Source organism: Falco punctatus, assembly GCF_963210335.1.
Source record: "Falco punctatus genome assembly, chromosome: 8".
NCBI lineage: Eukaryota > Metazoa > Chordata > Aves > Falconiformes > Falconidae > Falco > Falco punctatus.
In genome coordinates, this window is record NC_137588.1 from 21,448,640 (window position 1) to 21,474,867 (window position 26,228).

General features: G+C 46.0%; 4 protein-coding genes across 14 annotated transcripts in view; 1 reads left to right on the forward strand and 3 right to left on the reverse strand.

The window, feature by feature from the left end:
- The window catches only part of UBR3 (ubiquitin protein ligase E3 component n-recognin 3), a 333,487-nt gene extending 331,326 nt beyond the window's left edge, over positions 1 to 2,161 (reverse strand). For all 6 annotated transcript variants that reach the window (XM_080398894.1, XM_080398890.1, XM_080398879.1 and 3 more), the window contains exon 1: positions 1,583 to 2,161. In XM_080398894.1, the coding sequence (XP_080255020.1) occupies positions 1,583 to 2,034 (452 nt within the window). In that variant the 5' untranslated portion in view covers positions 2,035 to 2,161. The remainder of the gene's footprint in view (positions 1 to 1,582) is intronic.
- Positions 1,578 to 7,914, forward strand: METTL5 (methyltransferase 5, N6-adenosine). Of its 4 annotated transcripts, none has more exons than XM_080399052.1 (8): positions 1,578 to 1,709; positions 3,854 to 3,975; positions 4,636 to 4,750; positions 5,188 to 5,369; positions 5,751 to 5,833; positions 6,128 to 6,179; positions 6,823 to 6,872; positions 7,800 to 7,914. In XM_080399052.1, the coding sequence occupies exons 2-8, from the start codon at positions 3,867 to 3,869 to the stop codon at positions 7,851 to 7,853; spliced, it is 645 nt and encodes a 214-aa protein (XP_080255178.1). In that variant the 5' UTR covers positions 1,578 to 1,709; positions 3,854 to 3,866; the 3' UTR covers positions 7,854 to 7,914. The 4 variants fall into 4 exon arrangements, with proteins under 4 accessions (XP_080255178.1, XP_080255177.1, XP_080255179.1 ...); XM_080399051.1 differs by lacking the exon at positions 1,578 to 1,709 and adding an exon at positions 3,023 to 3,140; XM_080399053.1 differs by lacking the exon at positions 1,578 to 1,709 and adding an exon at positions 3,166 to 3,568 and having other exon boundaries at positions 7,397 to 7,914.
- On the reverse strand, positions 7,573 to 17,965 carry SSB (small RNA binding exonuclease protection factor La). Of its 2 annotated transcripts, none has more exons than XM_080398949.1 (12): positions 17,815 to 17,965; positions 13,177 to 13,251; positions 11,681 to 11,784; positions 11,339 to 11,513; positions 11,096 to 11,221; positions 10,885 to 10,985; positions 10,565 to 10,636; positions 10,438 to 10,480; positions 9,597 to 9,737; positions 9,037 to 9,220; positions 8,733 to 8,864; positions 7,573 to 8,012 (listed from the first exon to the last, which is right to left on the reverse strand). In XM_080398949.1, the coding sequence occupies exons 2-12, from the start codon at positions 13,240 to 13,242 to the stop codon at positions 7,915 to 7,917; spliced, it is 1,242 nt and encodes a 413-aa protein (XP_080255075.1). In that variant the 5' UTR covers positions 13,243 to 13,251; positions 17,815 to 17,965; the 3' UTR covers positions 7,573 to 7,914. The 2 variants fall into 2 exon arrangements, with proteins under 2 accessions (XP_080255075.1, XP_080255076.1); XM_080398950.1 differs by having other exon boundaries at positions 11,096 to 11,203; positions 17,815 to 17,964.
- Positions 17,966 to 18,834: 869 nt separating this feature from the next.
- KLHL23 (kelch like family member 23) lies at positions 18,835 to 26,022 on the reverse strand. 2 transcript variants are annotated; one of them, XM_080398942.1, is made up of 4 exons: positions 24,062 to 26,022; positions 22,399 to 22,551; positions 20,655 to 21,820; positions 18,835 to 19,209 (listed from the first exon to the last, which is right to left on the reverse strand). In XM_080398942.1, the coding sequence occupies exons 1-3, from the start codon at positions 25,272 to 25,274 to the stop codon at positions 21,510 to 21,512; spliced, it is 1,677 nt and encodes a 558-aa protein (XP_080255068.1). In that variant the 5' UTR covers positions 25,275 to 26,022; the 3' UTR covers positions 18,835 to 19,209; positions 20,655 to 21,509. The 2 variants fall into 2 exon arrangements, with proteins under 2 accessions (XP_080255068.1, XP_080255069.1); XM_080398943.1 differs by lacking the exon at positions 18,835 to 19,209 and having other exon boundaries at positions 21,592 to 21,764.
- Between the last annotated feature and the right edge of the window lie 206 nt (positions 26,023 to 26,228).

Sequence of the window (26,228 nt, forward strand, 5' to 3'; positions counted from 1 at the left end):
TACCACTAAGAGGAGCCCTATATCTATCCCACACTGAGCACTGGAAGAAGGGACATTAAATTTTTTTTCTTCCTTCTCAGGATCGAGGGGAGCTGTTACTTCGGTGATACTGAGGAACGCAGAATCACCAGAAGTTGAACAAGAACTGACAATGAAAGAATCACTTCAAGAGTAGCCCCTTGAAACCACTGAAGATCAATGAAAACAAAAGGAGGAAAAATACTCTTCCATTGGAGGGGGCCTACCAATGAGAAAATATTCCACCAAAACGAACAAAGAAATTACGAGGGAAGACAGTAAGAGAAACAAAGGAAAAAAACATAAGAAGAAACAAAAAACCAGAAGCCACAGTCAAGACAACAACCTCCAAGCAACAGGAAAAAACAGGATTAGTGAAATCTCTAAGCAGAAATGCAGAAGGAGAGGGAATCTTAAGATGCAGAGTGAGCGATGCAGTATTATATGATGTAAATGTTAAAAACATGAAAAGAACCAAGGAAAATGCATTACTATTTCTATATATGTTCCAAGTGGTTTCTGCTAGGTAAACCACAAGTCAGGATTTATTAGAAAGAGGTGGGACGGCTCTTAGGAGACCATGTCATCCCACTCGGGCTAAACCAAGCAAGATTGAGACTATTCTAGAAAGCTAATCAGAAGGAGGCCTCACTCAAGCACTCCAAACTGTCTTCTGGTGAAGTCTCCAGCTCTCTGGTGAATGAACAGGAACACAGGGAGCTCCAAAGACACCTCGCTATGAAACGTGAAGTTTACTGGCTAGGTATCACCTCCACCCAACAGCTGGTCAATGGATCACTTCTACTGGTGAGTACAAAGGGAACAAAGGCAGGTATAGTGAGGTACCACATGCCTCTTCACCTGACCAAGTGCTCAAGTCTTGCCTCCAGTAGGTCTGCATCCTTACAGGATATAAAGACTTCCGATTTCTACAGAACCCTGCCCTGTTGTATCCATCCAAGAGTTACTGAATCCTGTGATTTACAGCTCAGAATAGCAAAAACAGAAGGCAAGATGAAGTGCAGACTGGAAGAACACGCAAAAATGGCTCCCTCTTACTCAATCTGTTCGCTTCGGCATATTTGCTCACGCAAAGTCCAAGAGTATTTGGACACACTTCGCGGTTAGCTGCGCTCGGCCAAGGCAGCCAGCTGGAAGCTGACAGGTACTGCCGGCCATGCACTCCGCCTCACCAGCTTCCCTAAGGGCCGGCACTGGGTGCAAGGGCAACGCGATCTGCAAACGAGCGTCCTAAAAACCGGCACAGGCGCACCGACAAAGAAGGAAGCCACCTCGCCGGACCCCCGCCGGGGCTGGCGGCCGCGAAGGCGGGGCCGACCCCCGGCTCAGCCCGGCCCTGCCGCCGTTTCCAGAGAGCGGCCCCGCAGCCAGGGCGGGAGGCCGGCGACCCGCAGGGCAGCAGGTGCCCCGCCGGCCCGGCCCCCCTCCCCCGGCGCGCAGGGAGGCGCCGGGCTGCGCCGCGGACACACCTCTGCCGCCCAGCGCGGGGGCCGCCCCCGCCGGCAGGTGCCCGCCCGCCCCGCCGAGGCCGCCCGGCGCTCACCCGGCTTCCCGCATGACGTTGCTGTCGCCGCAATCGCAGGCGCCCCCCGCCTGGCTCCGGAACATGTTGTAGTCGTGCCCGGCGTGCTCGCCCTGGTGGAAGCACTCGGCGCACAGGCTCATGCAGGGTGAGATCCCGCACGTCCGGCACCGGTAGGCCACGAAGTTGGCCGTCCACACCAGGCCGCACAGCGTGGCCGGGTCGTAGGCCCGCACGGCTTGCACGAAGCTGTCCCAGGGCTCCCCGCCCGACAGCAGGCAGCGGCACCACTCCAGCGCCTCGGCCGCCGCCTCGCCGCCGCCGCCGCCCGGGCCCGCCGCCGGGGCCAGCACTCGCTCTAGCAGCGCCCGCAGCTCCGCCGCCGCCGCCGCGCCGCTTTCGCCGCCCAGCACCGTCTTCAGCCGCGCCGCCGTCTCCCGCTTATCCCGGCCGCTGGCGCCGGCCCCCGCCATGATGGGAAACTGAGGAGCCGTTACGGCTGCGCCGGGCTCCCGGCTCTGGGGCTCCCCCCGCCGCCCTCTCTCCTCTCCCAGCGGCGCCTCCCTCTCGCGATAGCCGCGGCACCGGCGCCCTCCCCGCCGCCCGCTCGCTCCTCCTGACACTGCCTCTCCCCTCCCCTGACATTACCCCTCCTCTTCCTCTGCCCTCCCCGCCGGCCGCGGCGCCCCGGCAGCGCGCAGGTGCGCGGCCCGCGCCGCCCCCTCGCAAAATGTCGCCGCCCGCGCGCCTCAAAGGTCTTGTCAGGACGGGGGCGCGGGGAGGGGCCCACCGGGCAGGGCCGCGCCGGCGGCCGAGTTTTCTTTGTTACCGAGCCGCTCCTCGAGCGAAGCGGCTGCCAGGATGACGCCGCCCCGCCCGGGTCCCGTCGGGCTGAGGCGGCGGCTCTGAGGTCAGAGGCACCTGCGCGGGGGGCGCGGGAGGCACCTCGGAGACTTCGGGCCCGCGGCTGCGCGCTCGCTGCCATGGGCAGCCCCGCTTGGGGCGGCAGAGCACCCCCGGCCCTCCGCAGCAGCGCGGCGCCCCGCTGACAGCTCCTGCGCCTGGGCGGCCACGGGCCCGCCGGGCTCGCCGCAGTGTCCGGGCGGCCTGAGGCACCGGGGCGCGTCCGCACGCTCCCTCCAGGGGAGAGCGTGTTTGGATGTGAATTACCGTAGCTTGCATGTTGACCAGCACTTGTACAGCTCGACAGGTAGATTTTCACCTGTGTAATGGAAAGCCTTAGAAGAAAAAAACGATCTGTCCCTAAGCGACAGTAACCTTATGTGACAGCAGCAACCCCCCAGGTGCCCAAGGCAGGGCTTGGCCGCTGGTGCTCTGCGGCTGCCCACCTGCTGCCGACCTGCCTGCCGGTTCCTTAAGGGCAGGGAATATCGGGCACAGGCTGCAGTAGGGCTCCCTCCAGGATCAGAGGAAGGAAAACACAAGCCAGTAGATCTGTTCCTTTTCTCTCAGTGACGGTTCTTCCCACCGGACAGGTAGCAGCCCGTTTCCTGGCTTTCCGTCCCTAATGGCGCTCAACAGTGCTGGGGGACGTGCCTGGGAGACCGGGCTTTTGCAGGTACGTAACAGCGGTAGCACATAAGACTGCAATAAAACGTACCACGTTGATGATACGCGACAGTCGGAGCTAACATCTGCTAATTAAAAACCGGGGAACGTCGGTTGCACCTCCCTCCCGTAGGCCCCGCTCGGGCGGCAGGGGCGGCTGCCTGCGGCAGGGGGCCGGGCGGCGCGGCGGAAGTGCAAGGCGGCGCCCCCCGCATCGGCCCGGCCCGGCCCGGCGCCTCAGCCCGCCCCTCCGGGGCTGCGGTGAGCGGAGGCGGCGCACAGGGCGGCGGCGGAGCTGCGTGCGAGTCAGCGGCTTTGCGGCCGCGGCGGGGGTCCTGCTGGGCGAGCGGCCGGTGCGGTTGGTAGCCGTGCCGGGGCCTCGGTTCCTGCTCCGCTTAGGCCTGGACGCCTCTGCCGCCGGCGGACTGGGGCCTGTCGGTAGGAGCGGAGCCCCGGGCCGAGGCGGGCGCGGGGCCGGTGGGCGCCCAGGCGGGGGCGGGAGCCGTGGGGCCCGGGGCTACCGCGGGCGGGGGGGGCCTGGCGGGCGGCGGCGCCGCGCTCTGCCCCCTCCCTCACCGGCGCGGCGGCCCTGGGAGCGGCTGCGGGGGGCACCGGGGAGGTGCTGAGGAGTACAGTGGCGGTTTAAGCATAAAATAATTAAAGATAATACGTAGCTTATTTATATAGTTGTAACCGATCACATTTTAATGTAATTTCCCTTAGTGAAGCTATAAACATGAAGAAATTGAAGCTCAAAGAACTGGAAAGCTGTCTTCAACAAGTTGATACTTTTGAAAGCCCAAAACTACTCCTTGAGCAGTATCCAACAAGCCCTCATATCGCAGGTAGCGGTTAACTACAGCACCATTCTCTCTTTTGCTAGTTCTTCAGCAGCACTTTGAAACAAAATAAAAAAATTTTAAAAGTGTTTTTGCTGTATTGTCTCCTTTGAAGCCTTTCCACTAAAGTAGTTGAGAAATATCCAGCAGGAAAGTAATTAATTATATTTTAATAATCTGTTAGCTTCTTTTCATTGGAAGGATACTGTTAACGTGCAATCCAAAAATCGAGTAAATTGATTTAAAAGATAATGTTGTGATAGAAACATCTTAATCTGTAAATAAGAAAGCTGAAATGGACTTATTTCATGATACAGAGAAAATAAAGTCTATATACAGACACTCATTGATACCCTAATTATGATTTTTTTCCCCAGTATTTTACTTTTATTGGTTTTCCTCAAAAAAACTTAGAGGTGTACTTTTCCCACAAAAAATGCGAACAGCTCTATGTGTAACCTCCCCATCAAAGATGTAGAGCTCTGCAACTCACCAAAATGCTTTTGACTTGTTTTCACATATAAATGAAAGAGAATTACAGGCAGTGAGAACATCAGCTCAATTTTGCATGACAAGAAAACCTTTAGTCCAGAGTTTTCTGAAAGCAGAGGTAGCGGATGCATATTTGATATTATTGACCTGTGGTTTGTTGTTTTTTTTCCCCAGCACGTATGCTTTATACAATTCACAATACGTTTGATGATATTGAAAACAAAACAATTGCAGATTTAGGATGTGGTTGTGGCATGCTCAGCATTGGTAGTGCAATGTTAGGAGCAGGGTAAGTACTTGATACTAAGTGCTGATTGTGTTTTTTTCTGGCACAGAAGAGTAGAAAATAAGATTATAATATAGTAATGCTGAACTAAACTAATTTTAGGTATCTGTGCATAATTAGGCTATTTAATATGTTTAGACAGTCAGTAACTATTCCAATAGTGGAAGAGGTGGACAGTTGCCATGAATTTGGAAGTCATGTTTGCTTTGTCGTGAAGCACAAAATGAATACATGAAACTTCCTTCACAAACTTTAAAAGGATATTTGAGAAAGGGCAATGGAGCTACTTGCATTTTTGTCAGCACTGAATTTATAGTGTATGCTTGTTAGGTTTCTGAGATAAAGTTGTGTGCACAGATCCCTTTCAAAACTTTAGTATTTAAACACTGTTTTGGTTTGCAGAACACTAATATGTGACACCTTTTTTTTTTTCTTAATAGATTGTGTGTGGGGTTTGACATTGATGCAGATGCACTGCAAATATTTAATAGCAATATTGAAGACTTTGAGCTCACGAATGTCAACATGGTTCAGTGTGATGTCTGTTCTTTTTCTGACGCCATGTCAGAGACTTTTGACACAGTTATTATGAACCCTCCGTTTGGTACCAAGCATAATAAAGGTTGGTAATTCTGAAAGTCGGTTAGAAATTACTAGAAATTACTAGCAAGGGCAACACTTTCAAAGAAGCATCTCCCTTCCTTATTACCATTACCTAGAGTTTTGTTGATCTGGAATCAGTTTCCTAAGTACAGATTAACAACTTTAACATTGTAATTAAGTGTCACTGGGTCTGAAAGAAACAGTACTAGCTATTTCATATCCCTATCATTTTTTGCTTTTACTAAAAGCAATTGGGTGAGTTTTAGAAATACTGTCTGTACCTTAATGTATTCAGTGCCATCTCAAATAGCTGTGACTCCAGAGAAGCATGAAGCAGATCTTTAAATCCTCTAGTTTAAGCTTGCATTTGACAATTCTAATGATTTCATCATTCCTTTAGGAATGGATATGATTTTTCTGAAAACTGCTTTACAAATGGCAAAAACAGCTGTATATTCCCTTCACAAAACTTCAACGCGGCAGGTAAGTTCTTCATTTTAGTAGGGCAAGCATTAACCAGGCAATGAAATAGCTGGCATTTAATGATGTTGTCTATAGCTTCACTGATTTGTTCACACCTTTGTGTGGTATGAAACTTGGCTTGGGTTTATACTAATCATGTTGAATAACCATGATCTCGCATACATCAAGATAAATATTTTATCTAATGTTTCAACTTGAAAAACAAAAGCACAGGAGACTTTCTTAAATAAGTACAGGGGTTTATAAGATGGTATAGAAACTAGCTCTTCAATTTACCTTTATCTAATATTGTAGCACATTCAAAAGAAAGCAGACGAATGGGAAGTGAAGATGGAAGTCATAGCAGGTAAGATTAATTTATTGTTAAAAACCAAAGCATCTCTTTGGGGGCTAACCAGTCTTAACAGCCTGAGATAAATGTGTGATTTAATATTGAAAATGACAGCCTTTATTTAAGCAGCCATTTTGGCTTTGGTTGGGTTGTTTAGATATATACCTTGCTACCTGGCTAAAATACAAGCAGGCATTTAATAAAGCTCTGATCTGTGCAGAATTAGAACTGGATTTCTTCCAGGACTAGTTTTTGCCTTCAAGCAGAAGCTGCCTACCTTCCTGCTTCACAAAGAGATTGTTGCTGAATAACAAAAGCAACACGCAGGTCAGCCCTCACACAAAAAAAAATCCTGTACTTATAGTGACAGTTCAAGTATCCTCCCAATTCTTAACTATCACCAGGTGGATAGTGCTGGATGGACATATGCATACATTCATGCAACATGGAAGTTGCACAAGTGCTTGAAACACAACTGCATTTAAGCCATCCACATACTGTCTGATGTGGTTGGCCTAAATGTTCACTTAATCTAGTCCAGAGGTCAAGACAGTTATCTAGTCAGAGGGCAACAGAAGAAATAGAACGTGGGTGTAATGTAAGTTAATTGACTTAATAATCATTCTAGTGTAACAAGGATTCTTTGTACTGTTTGCAGAACTTAGATATGACTTACCAGCATCATACAAGTTCCATAAGAAGAAATCAGTAAGTATAAAACCTAACTTAACTGAGAAAATGCTCTGTCTTGTACTAGGCAGGTAAATAAATTCTACTTAAGAAAATTTAAGTTTCAGGGCAATAAGTACTGGATGGGGAATGCTCACAGCACTTGAGACAAGTTCATTACGATGTCATCAAGTTCCATTGCTGTTACTACATTTTGTAATTGAATAGGGAAAAGAAGCATTGTAATACGAAGCAGACATTACAACTAGATGTGAAAAAGCAGCAGGTAGCCCTGACTCAGCTTTTAGTAATTATTTGCTTGATCCTGTCTGCAACTGGAACTTAAGACTGAATAAATAATGAAGGCCAGAGTAACTAGGATTTCACAGCTGTAGCATTATTTCAGTGTCCTGAAACCATCTTAGAGGGGGCAGGAAGAAGCTGTGCATTTCAACGCACAACAGAAGATCCAGACAGGATGCTAGAGTACAGAAGCTTAAGCCTACAGCCAAGTTCCTGGATGCTGAATGCTGACCCAGAAAACATCTATCCCTTTGCCACAGGGGAAGTAGAGAATCCTGCAGTAGACTGAGCAAGACTGGAGTAGCAAAGATTAGAAGTTTTATCCAGCTGTACCTATTCTCTTGGTGTCTTGAACTTAAATGAAGTCTGTGCTTCAGCTTTACTACTTCACAGTTACAGCTTTATATTACATTAACATCCAGGCTTCAGCAGTAAGCAGTTTTAAGTCCTGAATTTATTTGAAGCTGCTATTTAACATAACCGCAAGATTACAAAGTCCAGAACCTTTTACATTTGAATGAGGTGCCAGAGAAGTTGAGAGGATCTGACAGTATAAACAAAACTATAAATATAAAAGAGTTTTCCAGGGTGGTATGTTAAGAGTAAGCATGCTTAAACAGAAAAACTGTAACCCAACAATATGAAGCTTTCCTCTCATTGTAGGTTGACATTGAAGTGGATTTCATTAGATTTTCTGCCAAGAAACTTCTGAACTGAAGCATGACTTTAAAACCTATTGAAAATGGAACAATAAAAACGATCTGGTTTTATTTTTGTATTACTGATCTCCATCTCCATTTTCTGTTTTCAGTTGTTTTGGTGCAGGCTCCTCTTTTTCCATTTCCTCTAGTGGTCTCTTCTTGGGACTTGCTGGTTCTGCAAGATTGAATATGTAGTTATTTACAGTAAAGGAAAGCATTTCAGTATTACCTGAAAGCTTCTGAAAAAACCAAACCCTTCCTACCATGTAAGTTCAAGGATGAGTCCCTAGTTTATTCCCAGCCACTGCTGTGCTAGAGGGTTTACTTACTACTGCGACTTAAAGCTTCTATATGTTCTAAAATACTAAATTTTAAGAGCTTCTTCCCTGTATAATGTCACAGCAGGAGAGCAGGTAAGAAGATGAAGAGAAATAATCTAACAGGAGTAGGTTTCACTGGGTTTTGTTTAAGGAAGTACTGTTATCTAATGAACAGAAGCTTAGCTCTTCATCTTCTCCAAACTAAATACCAATATGCAAAACTATTTGTTTTCTCATACCCTCAAGTGGAAAGAAAAAAAAAAAATCACCACTCAAGAGACTGGGTCTGTATAGTTGTATAACGTTGCCGACAACCAGCATCTTTCAATGCAGAATGCTTTGAACAGCCCTGCAGTACAGCCTCAGCTATTTAGTAATGATTTTAATATGCTTTTTGGACAGCTCTGGAAGGAATCAAGTACAAGACCCTTGAAGTTACTTTAAAGATACAGACAACAGGACAGAAATACTACAGTGCAGGGCCAAATATGAAACGCTTGTAAGAAACATGAGTACTTCTGCAGAAGGTAGCACTGGGTACTAAAGAAGCTGCATCCAGTGCACAGAAGACTTACCTGTTTTACTGTCCACTTCACCACCTTCTTCTTCATTCTCAAATTTTATTTTCTTGCCCTGAAACTGTACTTTTCCTTTGTGCACACCTTGAGGTATCTTTCCCCCTCTTCCTTTTCCTTTAATTTTGCGTCCTGTGGGGATATAAGATGTCAGGAACTCTGTATCATTTGTATTTTAAACTGGCAAGCTCAAAAGAATGCTTTACAGTTAGTCAGTGTTTAGTATGTATTCACTATTTACAGTTACTTTCACACAATGCCACTTCTAGGACATTATAAATGCTTAAACCAATAAAAGTAGGACCTTTTGTTTTCTGTTTCAGCAATTCTTGCTGATCTTCCAGTATTTTTTTCAGAGCTTCTTTCTCTGCATCTCCTTCTAGCACTTCCCATGTAACATCCTTGTTTCGAAGCTGTAAGTTTCCATTATGTGCTTCTTTGGCTTTTTCCAGAGCTTCTTTTGCAATATCCTTAAATAGGATAATACCCTTAAAAAGAAGAGTGGCATTTGCATTTGAATCTTACTGCAAAAAAATTCAGCTAGAATAATGAACAACATACCCTGTTAGGTATCTTAGCAAGTTCATGGCTCCTGCATGATGTAAAATATGTGTAGACTGAAGCAAAACCCTCAGACTGTCCTAACAAACATTCACGCTCAATTTTGACTGTAGCAACTGAGAAGGCTGGAACCATTATATGTTCTTTTGAAAGAATTTAAGGGAACAATTTAATTCTTTAAATATTCTGCAATTCCCCAAGTCAAATAAATAATTTCTTATTGATTACATAACAGAATAAGCACTTAATCATTCAGTTTCAAACTTTAATACAGAGATCTTAACTGCTTAAGAGTCTACTGACCTCCTTTGCACCTCTGACAAAGTGTATCCATTTGATTTCTCCATGATTAGAAAATACATCATGGAGATCTTCTCTGCATGTTTGATCATCTAGATCACCAGAAAACTTCAGAAGACATCCTGTCTTTTCTTCCAGAGACTTCTAAATGAAATAATAATTTTTTTAAAAGTAAATTTTTGTTGAAGAGTCAAGCTTGAATATTAATTTTTTCTCCCCATCAATCCTAAAACTATAAAAACATGATAGTGATAATCTGAAGTCACCCCCCCTTAGCACCATCAGTAACCCAACCATTCTTGCTACATAGCTTACTTATGCTGATGTCCAGGTCTTGCATGCTATGTCCCACCTCCTCCTTTTTTTGTTTTATTTTCCCCTTCTTTAAATTTTCTTTGCTTACTATGACAGATTTATGTGGAAGTTAGGACTCCTTTCCCACAAGAAAGTTATACTCTTTGATTTCTACAAAACAGTTTTCTGAAGGCTGACACCTCAGGTTGAAAATCTATGTAACACTGACATAAATCCTTACTGCAATGGTGCATTCAGGATAATTTCTGAACAGGTAAACATGCCTAATAATTTAAATTCAGGATATGATCCTTTAAATAAAATTACTCTCTTGAAAGTAAGATTAAATACCATGACAAAACACAGCCTTGCTGTAAGTTAGCTGGAAAAGCTGAAATTATTTTGTGGAAAGTGCTTCCACACTCTGAATATCCCACGTTAACTTTATAAAATGTAGCTGCAGGAGCGTGTTTGTTTTGTGTGGACTGAAAAGCCGTACAAAAGCAAGCATTGCATAGTTTTCAAGTACAGAGATTTTAAAAAACCATACCATTTCAGCATCTGCTGCTTGTTTCTGTTTTTCTTCTTTTTCCCTGTAGAAAAGTTAAATTAGTTAAGAGTTGGTTCAAATGTGGTCAGGTGAACAAAACCAGGCACTTCAATTGATAATGACTTACTGTTTAGCTCTTGCTTTAGCTTCTACTTTGTTTTGTTTCCTTTCTTCATTCTTCTTTGTACAATACTCCTCCCTTCAACAGAATATAAGCTAAGTTAATACCACTTAAAGTATTCCATTGTAATTATAAAGTAAGACCATGGTAGCCAAGAGACAGTTGATATTGTCTTTTGGAGTTGAGGTGCTAGTCTCCAAAAGGCACAGCTAGCTTTTCTACCTGTACAACAGTGCAGAAACTTACACTTCTCGGGTCCAAGCCAAGTTCTTGTCTAAATCCACCCCTGACCATTATTAGTTCATACATCAGTTCAGTGGACTTACTTGAAAAGTACTATCAGCTCTGTGTCTTTGTACTTTTGGTTTGGGATCTCTGTGAACTTCTTAGCAGATTCAACACTATCAAAAACTGCAAATATTGAGCCCTGTTAAAAGGTAAAAGGCATTCAGTGTTAGAGTTATTGAACAGAATTTCAGAACAGGGTACTTAACAGTACTTCCTGCCCCAGCTCTAACCGTTCACTGCAAGAGCTACCTTAAATGTTCTCTGCAATGTTCGCCTCATTTGAATGTTTTCAACTGGACCTTTATCCTCAAGCCATTCTTTGATATCATCAAGAGTTGCATCTAGTGGAAAGCCTTTCTGCAAGACAGCAACAAGCTTGGATTATATGCAACAAACTGACACTTAAAAGTTATAACGTATCTAGTCTAATTCAAGCTTTACTTAGTTTTCAAAGTCATGCAGAACAGCACAGAGCAAAGGAAGTTCACTTACAACATATACAGATCTGTTTTTAATTGCAGCCTTATACTGGTCATTTAATTCAGGAAGAGGTTTGTTTGGAGACCTTCTGATTTTAGTTTTGTCTTCATTTATTTCCATTAAACCAGTCTTGGATTTTCTTAGTGCTTCTACAATAACACTAAAATCTTTTGAAAGGCGACTTAACCTATTGAGTAAGCAGACACAGGTTATTACAAATACATAGGCAAAGCGGAAGCCAAATGTTAAAACAGCAATACAAGTTGTTCATGCAGACCAGAGACATTTGGCCCCAAACAGAGATAAGTAGCTGAAAGTTACCCTTCCACCCAGATTAGCTGTACTTTGTTTTACCTGTTGAATTTGATCATTACTTCTAAAGGCACCCAGCCATCATCTAGTTTGATCTGTTCCTTTAGGAACTTGTCTCTTGGTAGATTGTGATTGCCAAAATAGTACTGCAAAAAAGAAGGGGGAAAGAGGCAGGGAGAGAGATTTGTCTTTGAATGTTCAGTCCCAAAAAGCTTATTTTCATCTGAAAACTTACTGCAGTGGATTGAGACATACCAAAATTCATTAGTCTGAACAATTAGAAATTCTGTAATTACTACTTCCTGCTTTAACAGGATACTTTTCCAGAAGTTAGCTGCAACATGTCGACTATAAAAAAAACCACCATTGCTTCATCCAATGGGACTAATGAGGCAAAAGTAGACTACAGTTTTATTTAGGAAAGGCATGAACCTTATTCTGTCAACATAATGATTAATCAACCTGATCAAGCTCTGCCAAGTCAAAAGTCAAATTAGTCCTTATTTAAAGAATGTATAAGCAAGAATATTGTATTTGCCACACTGAGAAATCATACTGGAGGTTCTAGGTCTCAGTCAAGAAAATACTGTAAAATAAAAAAAATGTTTTCACTTTAATTTACTGTGTTCTTATTTTGGTCACGTCCAGCATGAGAAAATGATTCAGTACAAGATAGGAAACTTAACCAGATTCTTTTGCTTACTAGCAGTCATCTAACTAGGGTCAAATACTTGAAGCTATAGGGTAAGTTGGAGTGCTTCCACCAATATCATTGTGCTTTAAAAAGTCAGTGCAAGTCTTAAAACAATACCTCTCCCTTTAGTATACCTCAAACTCACATTATCACAAGCCAAGTTTTGTCAGCTGTTTTTCCTCAAGCCCTGGGTTTGTTTTGGTTTGGTTTCGTTGTGGGTTTTTTTTTCATAGATAATGACTACAGCTCCATATACTAATGGGCATTCACATGCATTACTTTTGTCCTTCAGGAAAATGGGTTTGTTTTGATGTAATTTTAAATTATGTGCTCAGTCTTCCATTGTGGGGTAAGCCTCTAGAGTTAGAAATACTTAATAATACTTAAAGTAGGCCCATAAGTTTAGTTACAATTTGGAGCAGTAAATCATAATAGCAAGTTATGCAATGTGCTGATATTTTAATCAGCAGATTCCTGAGTAGGAGGATTTTTTCCACCTCAAAATTAAGTTGTATAGAATTAAAATCCACATTCCTATTTGCACAGAATAACCCTAGTGAACATAATAATAAATTGTTTAATGATACATTCACTTGCTGTAGTATCTAAAACACTAGCAATTTAAACCTTTTGTGTTTTTAAATGGTGGTCTTACAGGTAACTCTAGACAAGAATAACTTCCAACTCAGACTACAAATACCTGCCATAGAGCTGCGACAGGCATTTTTTAGAGCTGAAGATTCAAGTCTAACTCCCTATGAAGTTCCCATTAGCCAAGTCCCTACAGATGAATGTCTCCAAAACCACATCTCAGTCCAGATCCAAAAATATAAATTGAACTTACCTCAATTTGCTGACAGATTTTGCTTTCCAAAATAGACATGTTTTCGCCATCTCCATTTTCAGCCATCTTCACCAGCTGTTTTGAAGAGAATACAGAGCAAAGGCACTATGTATTGAATTGTACTTTCTACAGACATATTCTTACAGTGTTGCATTTCACTGCAGCCTCATCTAAAGAAGATAACAGACAAGTTCTTCAGCAATATGTTTATGAGCTGACTTTTAAATATGACTGCAGAACTCCAACTATGAAACAACTGGAAAAAAACCCCAAAGTAAAATACTTTTGTTGTTAAGGCAGCATTTGGCATTCTACATTGAAGACAGGTAAAGAAACATGCTGCCACTTACTTTACAGCGTTATTTGTTATTTACCTTTTTCTAGGCAGGGACCCTCAGTTGGTACCTAACAGCAACAAGCCTAAGTTTGTTCTTTAAACAAACAAACATTTGTTTTTTAAGTTAAACCCAAGGTCTGACCACTAGGCAAAACATCAGTAACAAAAATTGTTTAATGTTCCTAAGTAAGTATGATTAGAAACTTTTCTCGAGTTTCTGCCTCCTAACTAATCTTTGAAAGTTCAAGGAACTTTACTGGAGGAAGGAAAAGAAATACCAGCGTTTATCAATACATCGTAAAAATGTCTAGTTCTCTCCTTTACAAACTTGTCTTCACTGCAGTTCTGCCTGAATAATGAATCAAGCATCTTTGATAAGAGGTAAGATGTTTTAAGTTGAAAGTAACTTCTCTGAAATGGCATTAAGCATATAATCCCAGTACATCACAAACAATCACTACAGGTACTAGAAGGTTGGTAAAAAGGCAGATACTGGCCAGAAAGTTAAGGGAGATCAGAAATTGTCTATCTAGTTGCTCGCAAGATAAGCACAGAATGTGAAGAGTAATCCTTGAGGGAAAAATGCAGCTTTATAAAGCTGCCAGAAATTGGTTTTAATTCAGTTTTGAACTATGAAGCACAGATATCTTCCTTCTCCCTTTGGGCACTATCACATTTGTTAAATCCAGCTACAGAAGATGAAGTAGTTTCATGGCCCTCAGTTAACCCTGTTCACAGATCAGTAATCTGTAATTACAGTGAAGACGGGTTTGCGCTCATGTCTTGCATGGTTTGAGAGGTTCAAGCATACACATTCTGCTCTTCTGCAGCTCACAGGACAGTAACATCTTTCAGAGCACCAAGCTGACTGGCAACACAGAAGCAGGGAATATTCCCCTGAGACTCCCTTGTCACAAGAAATTACGTTCATCAGTACACCTGCCTGGTAGCCCCATCTTCTTATTTTAGTAGTTCAATTCACTGATCATTGTTCAGCCTACTGCAGTCTGCAGTATACACCCATTTCCTCCTCCTCCCGATCTCAAAGCTAAGTTCCATCCTTTGACTTGCCTGTAGTTCTTTTTCATCTATGCACTTACAGTCTTAAAATTTGCATCCTGGTCTCCACTACTGGACTTGCAGCGGTACCTAACACTGTAACACTCTAGAGCATGACTTCAGTGAGTGTTAGTTGACAGCTATGTTCAGTGTGATCCTTGTCTATAAAGCACTTGACTAAAATCCAGGCCATGGAACACAAGCAGTTGCAGTTACTTCAGAGATGTCTCACATTTGTCACCCTGACTACGGGAGACTGACGGAGTTCATCACCACGTGCAGGTACCGGCCCTGTGTTAATACTCCCCTGTGACATTGTCCCCACCACCTGCCTTGTGAGAGAAACCAATGCTCTTTCCCATTATACCTAGTTTGGTGTAATTTAATGGCAGGCTATGGAGTAGTCACAGCTTTTCCCATTGGATCAACTCACTGACCACACTCCTTGTGTGCTACTCTAACACCTGGTCCAAGAGAAAGTTAACCCCCACAGAAGAAAGGGAAGAACAGTTGATTCAGCTTGTAGACTAAAACACTAGTGATGGAGCTGTTAATGACAGGGAGCGCAACAGGAGAAAAAATAGTAATTGGAAAAACCTTTCTCTGGGAGCAAGCAGTTGTAGTGGGTTAGGTTTGACATTAAACTATATCCTCAGCATCAAAAAAAGTACTGAATGGCTGCCATGCAAATGTTCATATCCTCAAACCTTAGTTTGGTGATTTAACTCACACTGCAAACTCTTCTCCAGGTGTGGCAGATTTTTTTAAGCACTAGGCAACATATTTAAGTGAACCATTTTCTTATGGGTGCTTTTCACAGTATGGCTCCATTAATGTGTAAGACTATATAGTAATTTACTAAGAGATGTGAAAAACCCTGTTCTCTTGTATATTCAGGGGGAAAAAATTAATTTGTATTTTAGTCATGTATCCCATTTTAAGGAAAATGCATTAAGAGTACGTTCTGGAACTCCAGAACACAGACAATCTGCTGGTGCACAGTGAAACACAGATTGAGCTGGATAGAGGAATCTTCCCTCACCACCTTCCATTTGGTCAGCCAGTCTCAAGTACACTGTTGAACAGTGAGATGAGTGGAGAATGTTGCTTTGTACTCCCCTGTAGCGTGAAATGCAGACCCGCCCCCAAGTACGCCATATCTGCTTGCTCCTTCAGTGGCCTTTGCCATTTTGCGTCATACTGAATGGTGCCTGGATTTCTTAGAGCAAGTTTTCCCTTGACAGAAGTTGTTAAAATAAAACTTGGGAGCTTTTGGCTGTATGCTGCTTGAATCACCAGCAGTTCTACCCCAGTTAATAAGGTGAGGATTACACACAGGCAGCACGTCTGAGATGGTAATTACAAGAGAACCCATTTGTAAAGCAGTTGACTTCGCTTTGGCTTTGTCATTTAGAGAGGACCCCCGCCTCAAACCGTCCAGGGTAGCCTGGGTCTTCTAGCCTTGCCAAAAGCCACACCAGTCTGACATATGCAAGACAGCCTTCTTTTTACAGTTGGATACCCAAGAAGCCATTAAGAAATGCTGAGATAATAGTGCTGTAAAGTATAATGAAAGAACATATGCTTTTGTCTTCACCTAGCTTCTGCCACCTAAACTCCTCCAGCCTTCTTATATCCCTGACTACCCTGTCTTTCTTGGACTTCCCCAGCTCTCACAGTGCATGGCTGTCCCAGTCTGCCTCCCTTGCGGTACCGAAATGCCCAGAACCAGCAAGTTGCTTTCCACCCACACCATACAGCTCAGCTCCACTGCTAAGAGGAAACAAAAACCTAAATCTGTTTCCTTAGCAGTATTTTCAAGGTAAAAACCAAACTGTAAAGATGCATAAAACACCATGAGACCTGGGACAACTCCTTCAGATTAAGTCTTACACCTGAAAAAGTTTTTCTAAAAAGCACCCATTCAGTTGCAAGTAACGACAAACTGAAGGCAAGACTGAGACTCAAGCTTGCCATGTGCGAAATACAGTTCAGACAGTGATCAAGCTCTAACCTATTTAGAATAAAAGCAGAAGCAGCCTTCTAATTTAAGAGAAATTCTCGTCGTGCTGCACATGCTCACTTCAGACTCTTTAGCTCAGTCATTTGGCACAAGCTAGGATTCAACTTCCAGATCGATACTTTTCGGTTACTGTGCAGCAATGAAGGCTGATAAAAAGCTAGCTCCCCTGAAGAACAGTCAGTCTGAGCAGCATGCAAAACCCTACGTACGATTTCACTATCGGTGCTGTTAGCAGGCTACACCGACCTGTTCCTTCTGTGCGTCCACAGTCTGTACCAGTACCATGCAAAATGAAAACAAGTTAAAATAACACAAGTATGAGATTGACATCACAAATGGAAAAGGACAGGCAAGCCCGCTAACTAGAACGATTTCCTCTCACTATGTATTAGCTACATCATCCCAAAAGAATTCTCAGGTCAAGAATTTTCATCTCACCAGTCATTTACCACTATTACCATTACCGTAACGGCGTTTCCCCGATGCAGTACGGGAGCCGTTACTCGCACAGCACCTTGCTCAGGAGCCTGCGCACCAGCTGCTTCCACCGAAACAGCTTTTTATTTGAGGTGCGGATCAGCCGCCACCGCTCACTACCACAGATGCCACTTTCACGGTTGGCTTTTGAGCCGAGTCGGTGCAATATAAGGAATTTCTTATAAGGAGCACGTGGGCAACAGACGCGTCGGCCCCTGGGCCCGGCCCCGTGGCTGGGGCCGCCGCGCTGGTCCAGGCCACTTCACTACAGCTGCGGCGACACCGCGCCCCGCCGCACAGGCTCCCGCCCGGCCGCCGCTGCGCACCGGGTCGCTCCCGCGGGGCGGGGCGGGGCCGGGAGCCGCACGTGCGGCAGCGGGGCTTTACCGGCAGCGCTGAGAAACCAGCGGTGCCTCACACGCGCGGGGCGCCGCAGGGCGCGTGGCCGGCGCGGGCGAAGGAGCGGCAGCAGCTCAGCCCGCCCCGGCGGGGCCCCGCATCGCGCCTCCGCCCCAGCCGGCGGAGCGGGGCAGCACGCGCTCCGCCACCCCGGGCACCGGCTCCCGCCCGGCCCGGCCGCCGCTCCCCCACCCGGCAGCCCGCCCGGCCCGCCACGCCGCTCTTCATCGAGGCCCGTGGCCCAGAGGCCCAGGCCCAGGCCCGGCCCCGGCGGAGCACCCGAGCAGCGCCGTCCCCGGGAACAGCCGCCCGGCGCGGGGCCGAGGCCGCCCCGAGCACAAACCTGCCTCAGCCCGGCACGCGGCCCCGCTCCGCCGCGCTCAAGGCCGCACTCGGCGCCGCGCGGCCCAGCAGCCCCCGCGGGCACCGCCCACCCCTCACGTGGGCCCCGCTTCCGGGGCGGGGCGGCAGCGGCGGGCGGGGCCCCGCGGCACAGCCCCCGCGGGCGGAGGCGCTGCTGCGACCGGGAGCGTGCGGGGTCGGCGGCCGTGCTCCTGCCGCGCCGCGGCGGTGGGGGGCGGGGCTGGCGGGGCCGCGGGCTTCGGGCACCCGCCGCAGCGCCGGCACCGGCCCGGGGCCGCGGGGCCCCTCCTGGAGTGCGCACAAAGTAACCCCAAGCCCGTGTGTGCATGCTGACGCCGCATGTGCATTTATTAATTATCGCGAACGTTCACTTAAGCGCTATAGGTGCGCTGTAGCTTAAGTGCTACAGTGCTGCAGACACGGGGATCACACAAGTAACATGTAATAAATGGCGCTGGCTGAACCACTGACCCCGCTTCGGTGTCAGCTCATTTCGAGTTCACAAGTGAAAGGGTTAAACAGCGCCTATCGCGACACAGGCCGGCCAGCACAGCAGCGGCACAGCCGGCCCGCCCAGGTGGCGGGAAGCTCCCGTGCTCCCGGCTTCCCACCTCCCGCAGGATGCACGAGTCACTGACCAGCAGCCAGAGCCCCCGTTCCTCTCACCGCATTCATATTCCTGCCTGTGCTCCAGACCAGATCGCAACACGCTTTCTTGGGATGTGCTACAGCCATCAGCTAATTTAAAAGGGTGTTGTAGGTTTGTGTAAAAAACAGCACCAGTTAAAATTGAGCTGCGACTCTGAACTTCCACGCTCCATTTATTCCAATGCATTCAAAAATCTCTACAAATTAGGACTTAATCTGAAGCCCTAGGCAGTAACCGCATTGACTTCTGTTTACCCCGGATCAGCACGTACTCTGCTAGCACCTGAGAACAAGAAAGGCTTTTTACTCATTTCACAGTTACGCCGAGGCCAGGGAGCCACGCATCGCTTGCCTGCAGGGTGCCCAGGGGGAGAAAGCAGACTCCAGCTTCCAGTGCCTGTGCTCCAACCGTGGAACAGCACTGTCTTCCACCAGCATTAAGCACCTAGTTTGGAAGCAGCAGGCCGGTGGACGCTGGGAGGTTTTGTTAGTCCTCGCCTTGTTCTTCCATCCTTATACTGAGCTAGGGCTGTCGGTGACAGGATGCGGGCCAGCTGAACATCAGGGCAGCCACAAGCAGCTCTTCCGTGCTCATGTTTTTCAACAACCATGAACCTTCACGGGTACATATGCACACTGAGTTCACTGAGGTTTGTTCAATACAAAGATCACCTTCGTGCTCTTGTGATGTCCTTTAAATCTCCACCTGCCTCTGAACAATTCTCAGCTGTGGAGATTTCCAGGAAAAACAAATTCACTTTTTATTTGCCCACCTGCCCAGCCCATGCATTTTAAACAGCATCAGAGTTCAATTCCCCACACCTCTTCACAGTTTACAGTCTTTAAGTTAAACTGGATGCTTAAATAGCTCTCAGCGGGAGGGATTACAAAGCAACACAGCACTCATACGCGCATGAGCTTCTGACATAATAAGGTGACACACAAAGACATCAAAACAAGAACTATATACACGCCACAGAACTTCACATCAAAGCTCAAGAGTTGAGTGCTGCCTGCTACCAGCAATCAAATGCAAGTGAAAAATAGCATAAGAATGTGAAAAAACAACAACAAATGTTGCAAATGCTTATGATCAAGAAAAAGAAATAATAGAAACTCAGGGCTCACCTGCTTGGAAAGCGCGTTCCATCATATCCAATAAACCCAGAATTTCAGTTTAGGTGGCAGTGGGGGCGTAGGAAGTTCCCAGCACACCCCAGGGCAGCCTGTGTTGTCCCTGCCCTTCGTGCCAATGTCCAACAGCTGTTTCTGCTGTCATTTTATAAGCGGGACTGGTGAACTGATCTGGGCTACAAGCGCCTCTGTGCTCCCCGAGGCATTTCTTTATTTGGATCACTGCTATCAGACTGCGCGGCCCCACGGCAGCCGAAGCGGGACGGGCTGAGGGGCTGCAAAAGCAGGAGTGGAAACATTTTTTACAGCCACCTCCTCAGCACTGGGAAGGCTTTGCCATCCTATACTTTCCACACAGCTCCTTTCCACAACAACTCCTTTCAGCGTCTCTCTCTCCCCTCTATCCTGTTGCAGATTTTCACAAAACCTGAAGAAAACATCCCTCCTTAAGGCCTGTACATCCCTGCAGAACAGGGCTGAACCCAGGCAAGCCAGTCAGCCCTAGAGGGGAGCTTACACATGCAAAGACAAGACAGCTGCACCTTGCTCCCTCAGGGAACAAGGCTAACAAGCCCCACATTACACCATCTATACAAGCTATGAGGAGAAAACAAATCCTAAGTCACTGAAACAATGATTCAATCAATTTGTATTACTGCCTACAGGGTAGGACAGGCAAGGCGGCTGGGGAGGGCAGGGTCAAAACACCAGCTACTTAAATACTACATATGGATTTTGCTTTCTGCCAGCGCTGGCACTGCCTTGCTGCCCTGGGAGCCTGCCACGGGAGTCTCCCTGTGAAAAGGTAAGAAAATTATGACCTTCCTGCCCACCTCAAGTTGCCTTCTAGACAGAATTTGAAGATCTCTTATTACGTTTTGAGAGAAATAATAAATCAGTCCAGCAGACCACTTAGCGTTCAGTTTCTCCGTGCAAAACATATTTTGACAAGTTTCTTGAGCTATCACCTTTGCTCAAATCACAGTTTAGCACTCAAAAAAGATCAAATGGTATTAAACAAAATAGAGAAGTTTGTACCTCAGGGGGATGTTAGCAACTTTCCAGTTTCTCTCATTTCCACCTTCTATTCTGCAAAGGTACACATCTTAAATTTGATTTTATAAATTAGTTACCATGGTAAGGCTTCTCTCTGACAAAAAAAAAAAAACACAAAAAACCCACCAATACCTGTACATCAGCCAAAGAGCCCATTGCAAAGCCACACAGAGTCTTTTTTTATTTCTCACAGGCCCTGCCAGTGTGAAAACAGCCAAGTGAGCACTTTTCTACAACTGCCTTGTACTGCAGAGCACTGCTCTCCTGGAAAGGTGCACACTTTCAGCTTGTGCTCTGAGGCTATTACATGACATTTCTTCCCTCATTCCCAGCCTGTGCTCTTCTCCAGTCTGGCATTTCAAGGTACAAAAAGAGGCATGTGATAACTGCCCATGATTTCTGGATGTGATAACCTAGTTATCCAAACAATATTGCTCTATACATACCACATACTTAGCTTGTGGCAATGAACCATTTCTATAGCTACCTTTGGAGTATCAAAGATTTCATCTTAAGCCCTGTAGTCGTCCATGCAAAGCATTTTGTTTGGCTTTACTCACCTTAGCACCAGATCATAGTTCCACCCAGTGATTAATGAAAACAAATCTGATTTTCACATTAGTCCCTATACGGCTGCACAAAAATATTACAACAGAGTCATTTGAAAACTTTCATTATAAAGAATGACTAGACTAAAACATATATGGAAATCTTCTTGTGACGTTTGTATTTCTGATTTTTTTAAAATAAAGACAAATTATACCTAGTTTTTAATGATGTGCTAAGATGAATACTGCATCTGGTGTTTGCTGTAACAGCAATCTGAAAATTGTATGTTTACACGTTATACACACAGACACAGCCATGTGACCGCATAGCACTGGGAAGATTACCTACTGCTTCCCATTTATTCAGTTCAGGGTTGTATTTCTCAATACTCTGCAGATACGTTCCTTTTGAATAGGAGTATCCTCCTGTTACATAGATGCATCCATTCATAACCACCGTGCCACACTCCATCCTTCTCTCCATCATGTGAGCCATCTGCTTCCACTCGTTTTGTTCCGGGTCATAGCAGTCCGTGATCGTGGTCTGTCCACCCACAAAATAGATCTTGTTTTGTAAGGTAATTGAACACAATCCATATTCTTCAGGAAGAAAGGAACACAGTTCAACTCAACATCATAACGTTAACTTAAACTGCAACTGCATGACAAACACTGGGCACCACTGAGGGTAGCCGAGTTTCTTCACTGAGCTTAGAAGACACCTCAGGATTTTCTGCTACACTTGGTAAAAGCAAGTTCAAGGCATTATAGAACATACAGATGTGAGCACCAGTATTTAAAGAGAACTGCTTAAAAATCTTAGTGTTACTGAATGTAGAACACAGACAAAACTATTTTAAAATTCATATAAATTTTTTTTGCTAAATGCTTATGAATAGATTTTATAAAAAGTTAGTTTACTGTATTATTTAATAGAATGCAGCCATTCCTTAGTTCAATATTTATATAGTGAGTGATTTCCATAGAACAGATGCTTGAAGAGGGTCTTCCCCTCTCGGAGTCAGGAAATGGGAGGATGGTCCCACTCTGGCCCTTGCTGCCCTACAGATGTTGTTCCTTTCATTAGGAACATGCCAGAAATTCTTAAGTGGGCTTAAAGACTCCCAGATACAAGTAAGGAAATCAGCTCTACACTCATTACAGAAATTGTTGTTTACCTGGATGCGGACTTGTGGTGACTATACTCCACTCATTGCTACCTGAATGGTATCTCTGGATTTTATCATAGGTGCAGCTTCCCCTGTACCCATAGTGACCTCCGGTTACATAGATGACTTCATGCAGGACACAGGCAGTGGCATTTCCAACACCTGCACACAGTGTGAAAGTCACAACACACCTTCAGACTGCACACAATAACCACAGTCTCTTCCATCCATAATCTCATTTCAAATGACTCGTTAATTAATAATTTTGGGTGAAATTATGCTTGCAAGTATTTAATTGAGCGTGAAATTAACAAAAAACTTGCTAAGACACCTTATTTTATCAGTATTAGTCAAGACCAATTAAATAGAACTGCAGTAGTGGATACATATTGCCTGTAATACAGCCACACAACATTTCACAGAATCTTTATGCAGTAATTAAAGACATTGTCACATTGGTTTTGGAACAGGGAATTACTTTCAGTATTTCACTAAGTTAAGAGAGATTTTTAAAAGTCACTCATATGGCAAGGACAAAGACAATGGGAGTTGAGATCATTCAGTATCTTGGGGTATCTTTTCTGGTATTTTTAGTCTTTCTCACAGTATTATTAATTACGCTATTGTATAAACAAGGACACAATCAGAATGGAGCCACGTTAACGCTGTCTCTAGGAGAACAAAACAAAATAAAACAAGGAATCTAGCAAGATTAAATGGACCAAAATTAGGAAATTAGTGTGGTTTTTTTTTAAGGACCTAAGAAGTTCCACACAGAAAACAGGACAAAACAACTGCACAGAATGTGTAACTCCTCACAGTATTAGGGTAGCATTTCTGTTTTTAAAGGAAATAGAAAGTGAGTAATGGTATTGTTTGTGGAAAATATACAATGAAGAAAGTTGCAGAAGCACAGTAAGTGCTTCTTTCCTGTTACATATGCCTCCAAAAACTCTCATGTATGTAGAAAAATACTATGTTGCATCAATTCACAATAAAATTTTATAACTAATTGTAAATAATTGCATTAATTTATAAAAATGTATGATAAAATGTATAATTGTTTATATAACAAAACAATACCCTTCAGTTAGTCTGTGATCCAAATTTATACATATTGAATAGATCATTATGTTGGCTGCCAGAAACAGGTATTAGTGTTTATTATTCTCCCACTAAAGATTAAACTGGGGATCCTGCACAGATGATACACTGAAACATGAGGAAACCTCATGCAATACGTTCTTAATGAAGATGACACCTTTATAAATGACTGCACAGAAAATCTTAGTAATCTGATCTTACACTAAAACAATACAACCCCTTGACTGGAGCTTGCTCTTTGACTGTCTGCTGAACGGACTCTAATTGCAGGTAGTTTTCTGATTTCTTTCCCATTTGAACAGAAATTTTACTCCTGAAAGAAGGCAAAATTAAACCGAGACTACCACGTGATTTTCCACCTTAGAGCTCTGTACAGCCCAGCACTGCATCTGGATGTTTGCAGTCATTTGGCCAGTAAAGACCTGAACCCAAGCCCACCAACATTAACAGGAGATTCCCGTGGACTTCACTAGAACTTGGATCAAACCCTCAGTGCCATAGGCACTTAAAAGTGGTGAACACAAAAGGATCAACATTTGAGGCAGACGCCATACAAGAGCTTACCTACCTTTGATCATGTTTGCAATAGGAAGCCATTTCTTTTTTAAAGGATCATAGACCTCAGCCTCTTGCACCGGAGCTCCCTTTCGGTAACCACCCAACACATAGATGCAGCCACCCAAGGAAACTGCACAGTGGTAATACCTCGCATCAAGCATGGGGCTGCCTTCTGTCCACTCATCCCTCTCACTGTTATATATCCACACGGTGTCAAGGGCTTCGATGCTCTCCGTTCTATAACCTCCTGTCACATAGATGTCTGGTCCCAAGCTAGTGACCCCGTAGCTCTCTCTGGTGTGATCTGGCATCTCTGTTCCCTGGACCCAGGTGTTGGTTAAAGGATCCCAAACATGCACTTCTGATAAGGGATGCCAGTAATATCCTCCTATCACATACATGGCTGCTGTGGGTCTTCTGGAAAGACCTTTGGGACTGAGGTTCAGGGCACTGTATACAAGTGACCTTATCTTACTGTCGTTAAGTCTGCATTTTTTTTGCAGGCTTAAAGCCGACCTCAAATACATGTTATCTAAGTCTACTTTGATGCAGCTCAGCAGTTCATAGATGTCTTCAATTCTTTCCTCCACGTTGTGTCCAACCCACTTAACGACAGCTTCAACGGCTGCCTCTTCTTTCCAAACATTGAGGTTCTCTCTGGAGAGAATAAAAGAGAGCTTCTCCTTGCCAACATCCAGAAACTCTTCCTGCTTCCACACGTCTTCAAACTGCCACAACAATATCCTCCTGGACTCTTTTTCTAGCTCCGAGCAGTCGTGATATTCAGCAAAGGAGTGCATCCCTATGCAGTTGTCAGTATCTAAATGCCTCACCAGAAACCGCTCGCAGGCTTTCTTTACCGACACGAACTGGAGGAGGTCTGCAGCCTGGAGCAGGCTTTGGACATTTCTCTTTGTTATCTGGATCTGTGATGTGTACGCATAATTCACGAGGGCTTCCAGAACGGCATGGCTGAGCTCGGGGAGCCTGATCTGGTTTTTAGATTTCTCCTTCATATCGGCTGTGAACATGGCTTTGAAATAGCTGCTGCAGGCCGCCAAGGCGGCTCGGTGGCAGTTGAAGATGACCCCCGAGGCGCACTGCAGGGTGATGTCGGTGAACAGCCCGTCCAGGTAGAAGGCCCGGAACGCCCGCAGGAACTCGGAGGGGTGCGAGGAGTCCGTGTAGAGGTACGAGTAGTCCTCCGCCCCGGCCGCGGCCATCGCCGCCCTGCAGGGCCCCCCGCCGCTTTGTCCGCTCCCCGCCGCCCCCGGCTCCGGGCCCGCCCCGCGGCCCCCCCGGCGCGGCACTTAACGCGGGCGGAGCGCGGCCGCGGCGAGGGGCGCTCCCGGGCCCGCGGCGGCGCCGTGACCATCTTCGGAAGCGCCGCGGGAGGCGGCGGGGCCGGCGGGGGGGGCAGCTCCGCCGTCGGTGCCCTGGCCGCCTGCCCGGCCCGCCCCCGCCGGCCCCCCGCCGCCGCGCCCCGGGGGAACTGCGGCCCGGACCGCTGCCCGCGGGCTCCCCCCGCCGGGGACGCCGGGGCCGGCTGCGGGGATGACACCCGGCCCGGCCGCACCGGGGACGCCGGGGCCGATGCCGGGGGAGCGGCGCCGGCCCAGCGGCACCCAGCCGCACGGCAAAGCGAGGCGGGTCTCGGCCGCCGCGGGCAGCCACCCGGAGCCGCCTCCCGCAGGGGCGCCCCGCGCTCCCGGGCGCTCGGGGGAGCGATGCCGGGCGGGCAGCGGGCGCCGGGCGCTCCCCGGTAGGGAAGGGCAGGATTCGGGAGGGGGCGGGCAGAGCGCTCCCCGAACACCTGGAGCTGCCAGGGTGCCAAGGCCGGTCACCAGCCCTGTTGACAGACTGCGACTATAAGTAAATAATTCGGGAAGAAGGCTGTACCGGCTTTTAGCGCTTCTGAGAACGTCGTTCACCGTTTAAGAAGCCTTTTTTTTTTCCTCTGCTAGCGGAACGTTTTCTGCAACGGAGACCTTTACCAGTGTTTGAAGCACAGAAGCCTCTGGGGTTAAGCAGCTGCACCCCCTCCTTCACCTGCAGAAGGGTTCGGATCCTTTGGATCCGGCAGCCAGGCTCCCCCGGCCCTGCCAGAGCTCTCCGGGATTGCAAGGACAGGCCCTGTGACGTACGGAGTTAGACTCTGTAACTCGAAAGTTATAAAG

What these genes read in the sequence shown, in the direction of transcription:
- METTL5 (XM_080399052.1), top strand. Translation starts at nt 3,867, where the DNA reads ATGAAGAAATTGAAGCTCAAAGAACTGGAAAGCTGTCTTCAACAAGTT. An exon ending in ACAAAACTTCAACGCGGCAG is followed by an intron (nt 5,834 to 6,127) that starts GTAAGTTCTTCA and finishes CTAATATTGTAG; the next exon opens with CACATTCAAAAGAAAGCAGA. An exon ending in GAAGATGGAAGTCATAGCAG is followed by an intron (nt 6,180 to 6,822) that starts GTAAGATTAATT and finishes TACTGTTTGCAG; the next exon opens with AACTTAGATATGACTTACCA.
- SSB (XM_080398949.1), bottom strand. Translation starts at nt 13,242, where the DNA reads ATGGCTGAAAATGGAGATGGCGAAAACATGTCTATTTTGGAAAGCAAA. An exon ending in AAGCAGCAGATGCTGAAATG is followed by an intron (nt 9,738 to 10,437) that starts GTATGGTTTTTT and finishes TATTTCATTTAG; the next exon opens with AAGTCTCTGGAAGAAAAGAC. An exon ending in TGAAGTGGACAGTAAAACAG is followed by an intron (nt 8,013 to 8,732) that starts GTAAGTCTTCTG and finishes TCAATCTTGCAG; the next exon opens with AACCAGCAAGTCCCAAGAAG.
- KLHL23 (XM_080398942.1), bottom strand. Translation starts at nt 25,274, where the DNA reads ATGGCCGCGGCCGGGGCGGAGGACTACTCGTACCTCTACACGGACTCC. An exon ending in TATTGCAAACATGATCAAAG is followed by an intron (nt 22,552 to 24,061) that starts GTAGGTAAGCTC and finishes CACTGTGTGCAG; the next exon opens with GTGTTGGAAATGCCACTGCC. An exon ending in CACCACAAGTCCGCATCCAG is followed by an intron (nt 21,821 to 22,398) that starts GTAAACAACAAT and finishes TTCTTCCTGAAG; the next exon opens with AATATGGATTGTGTTCAATT.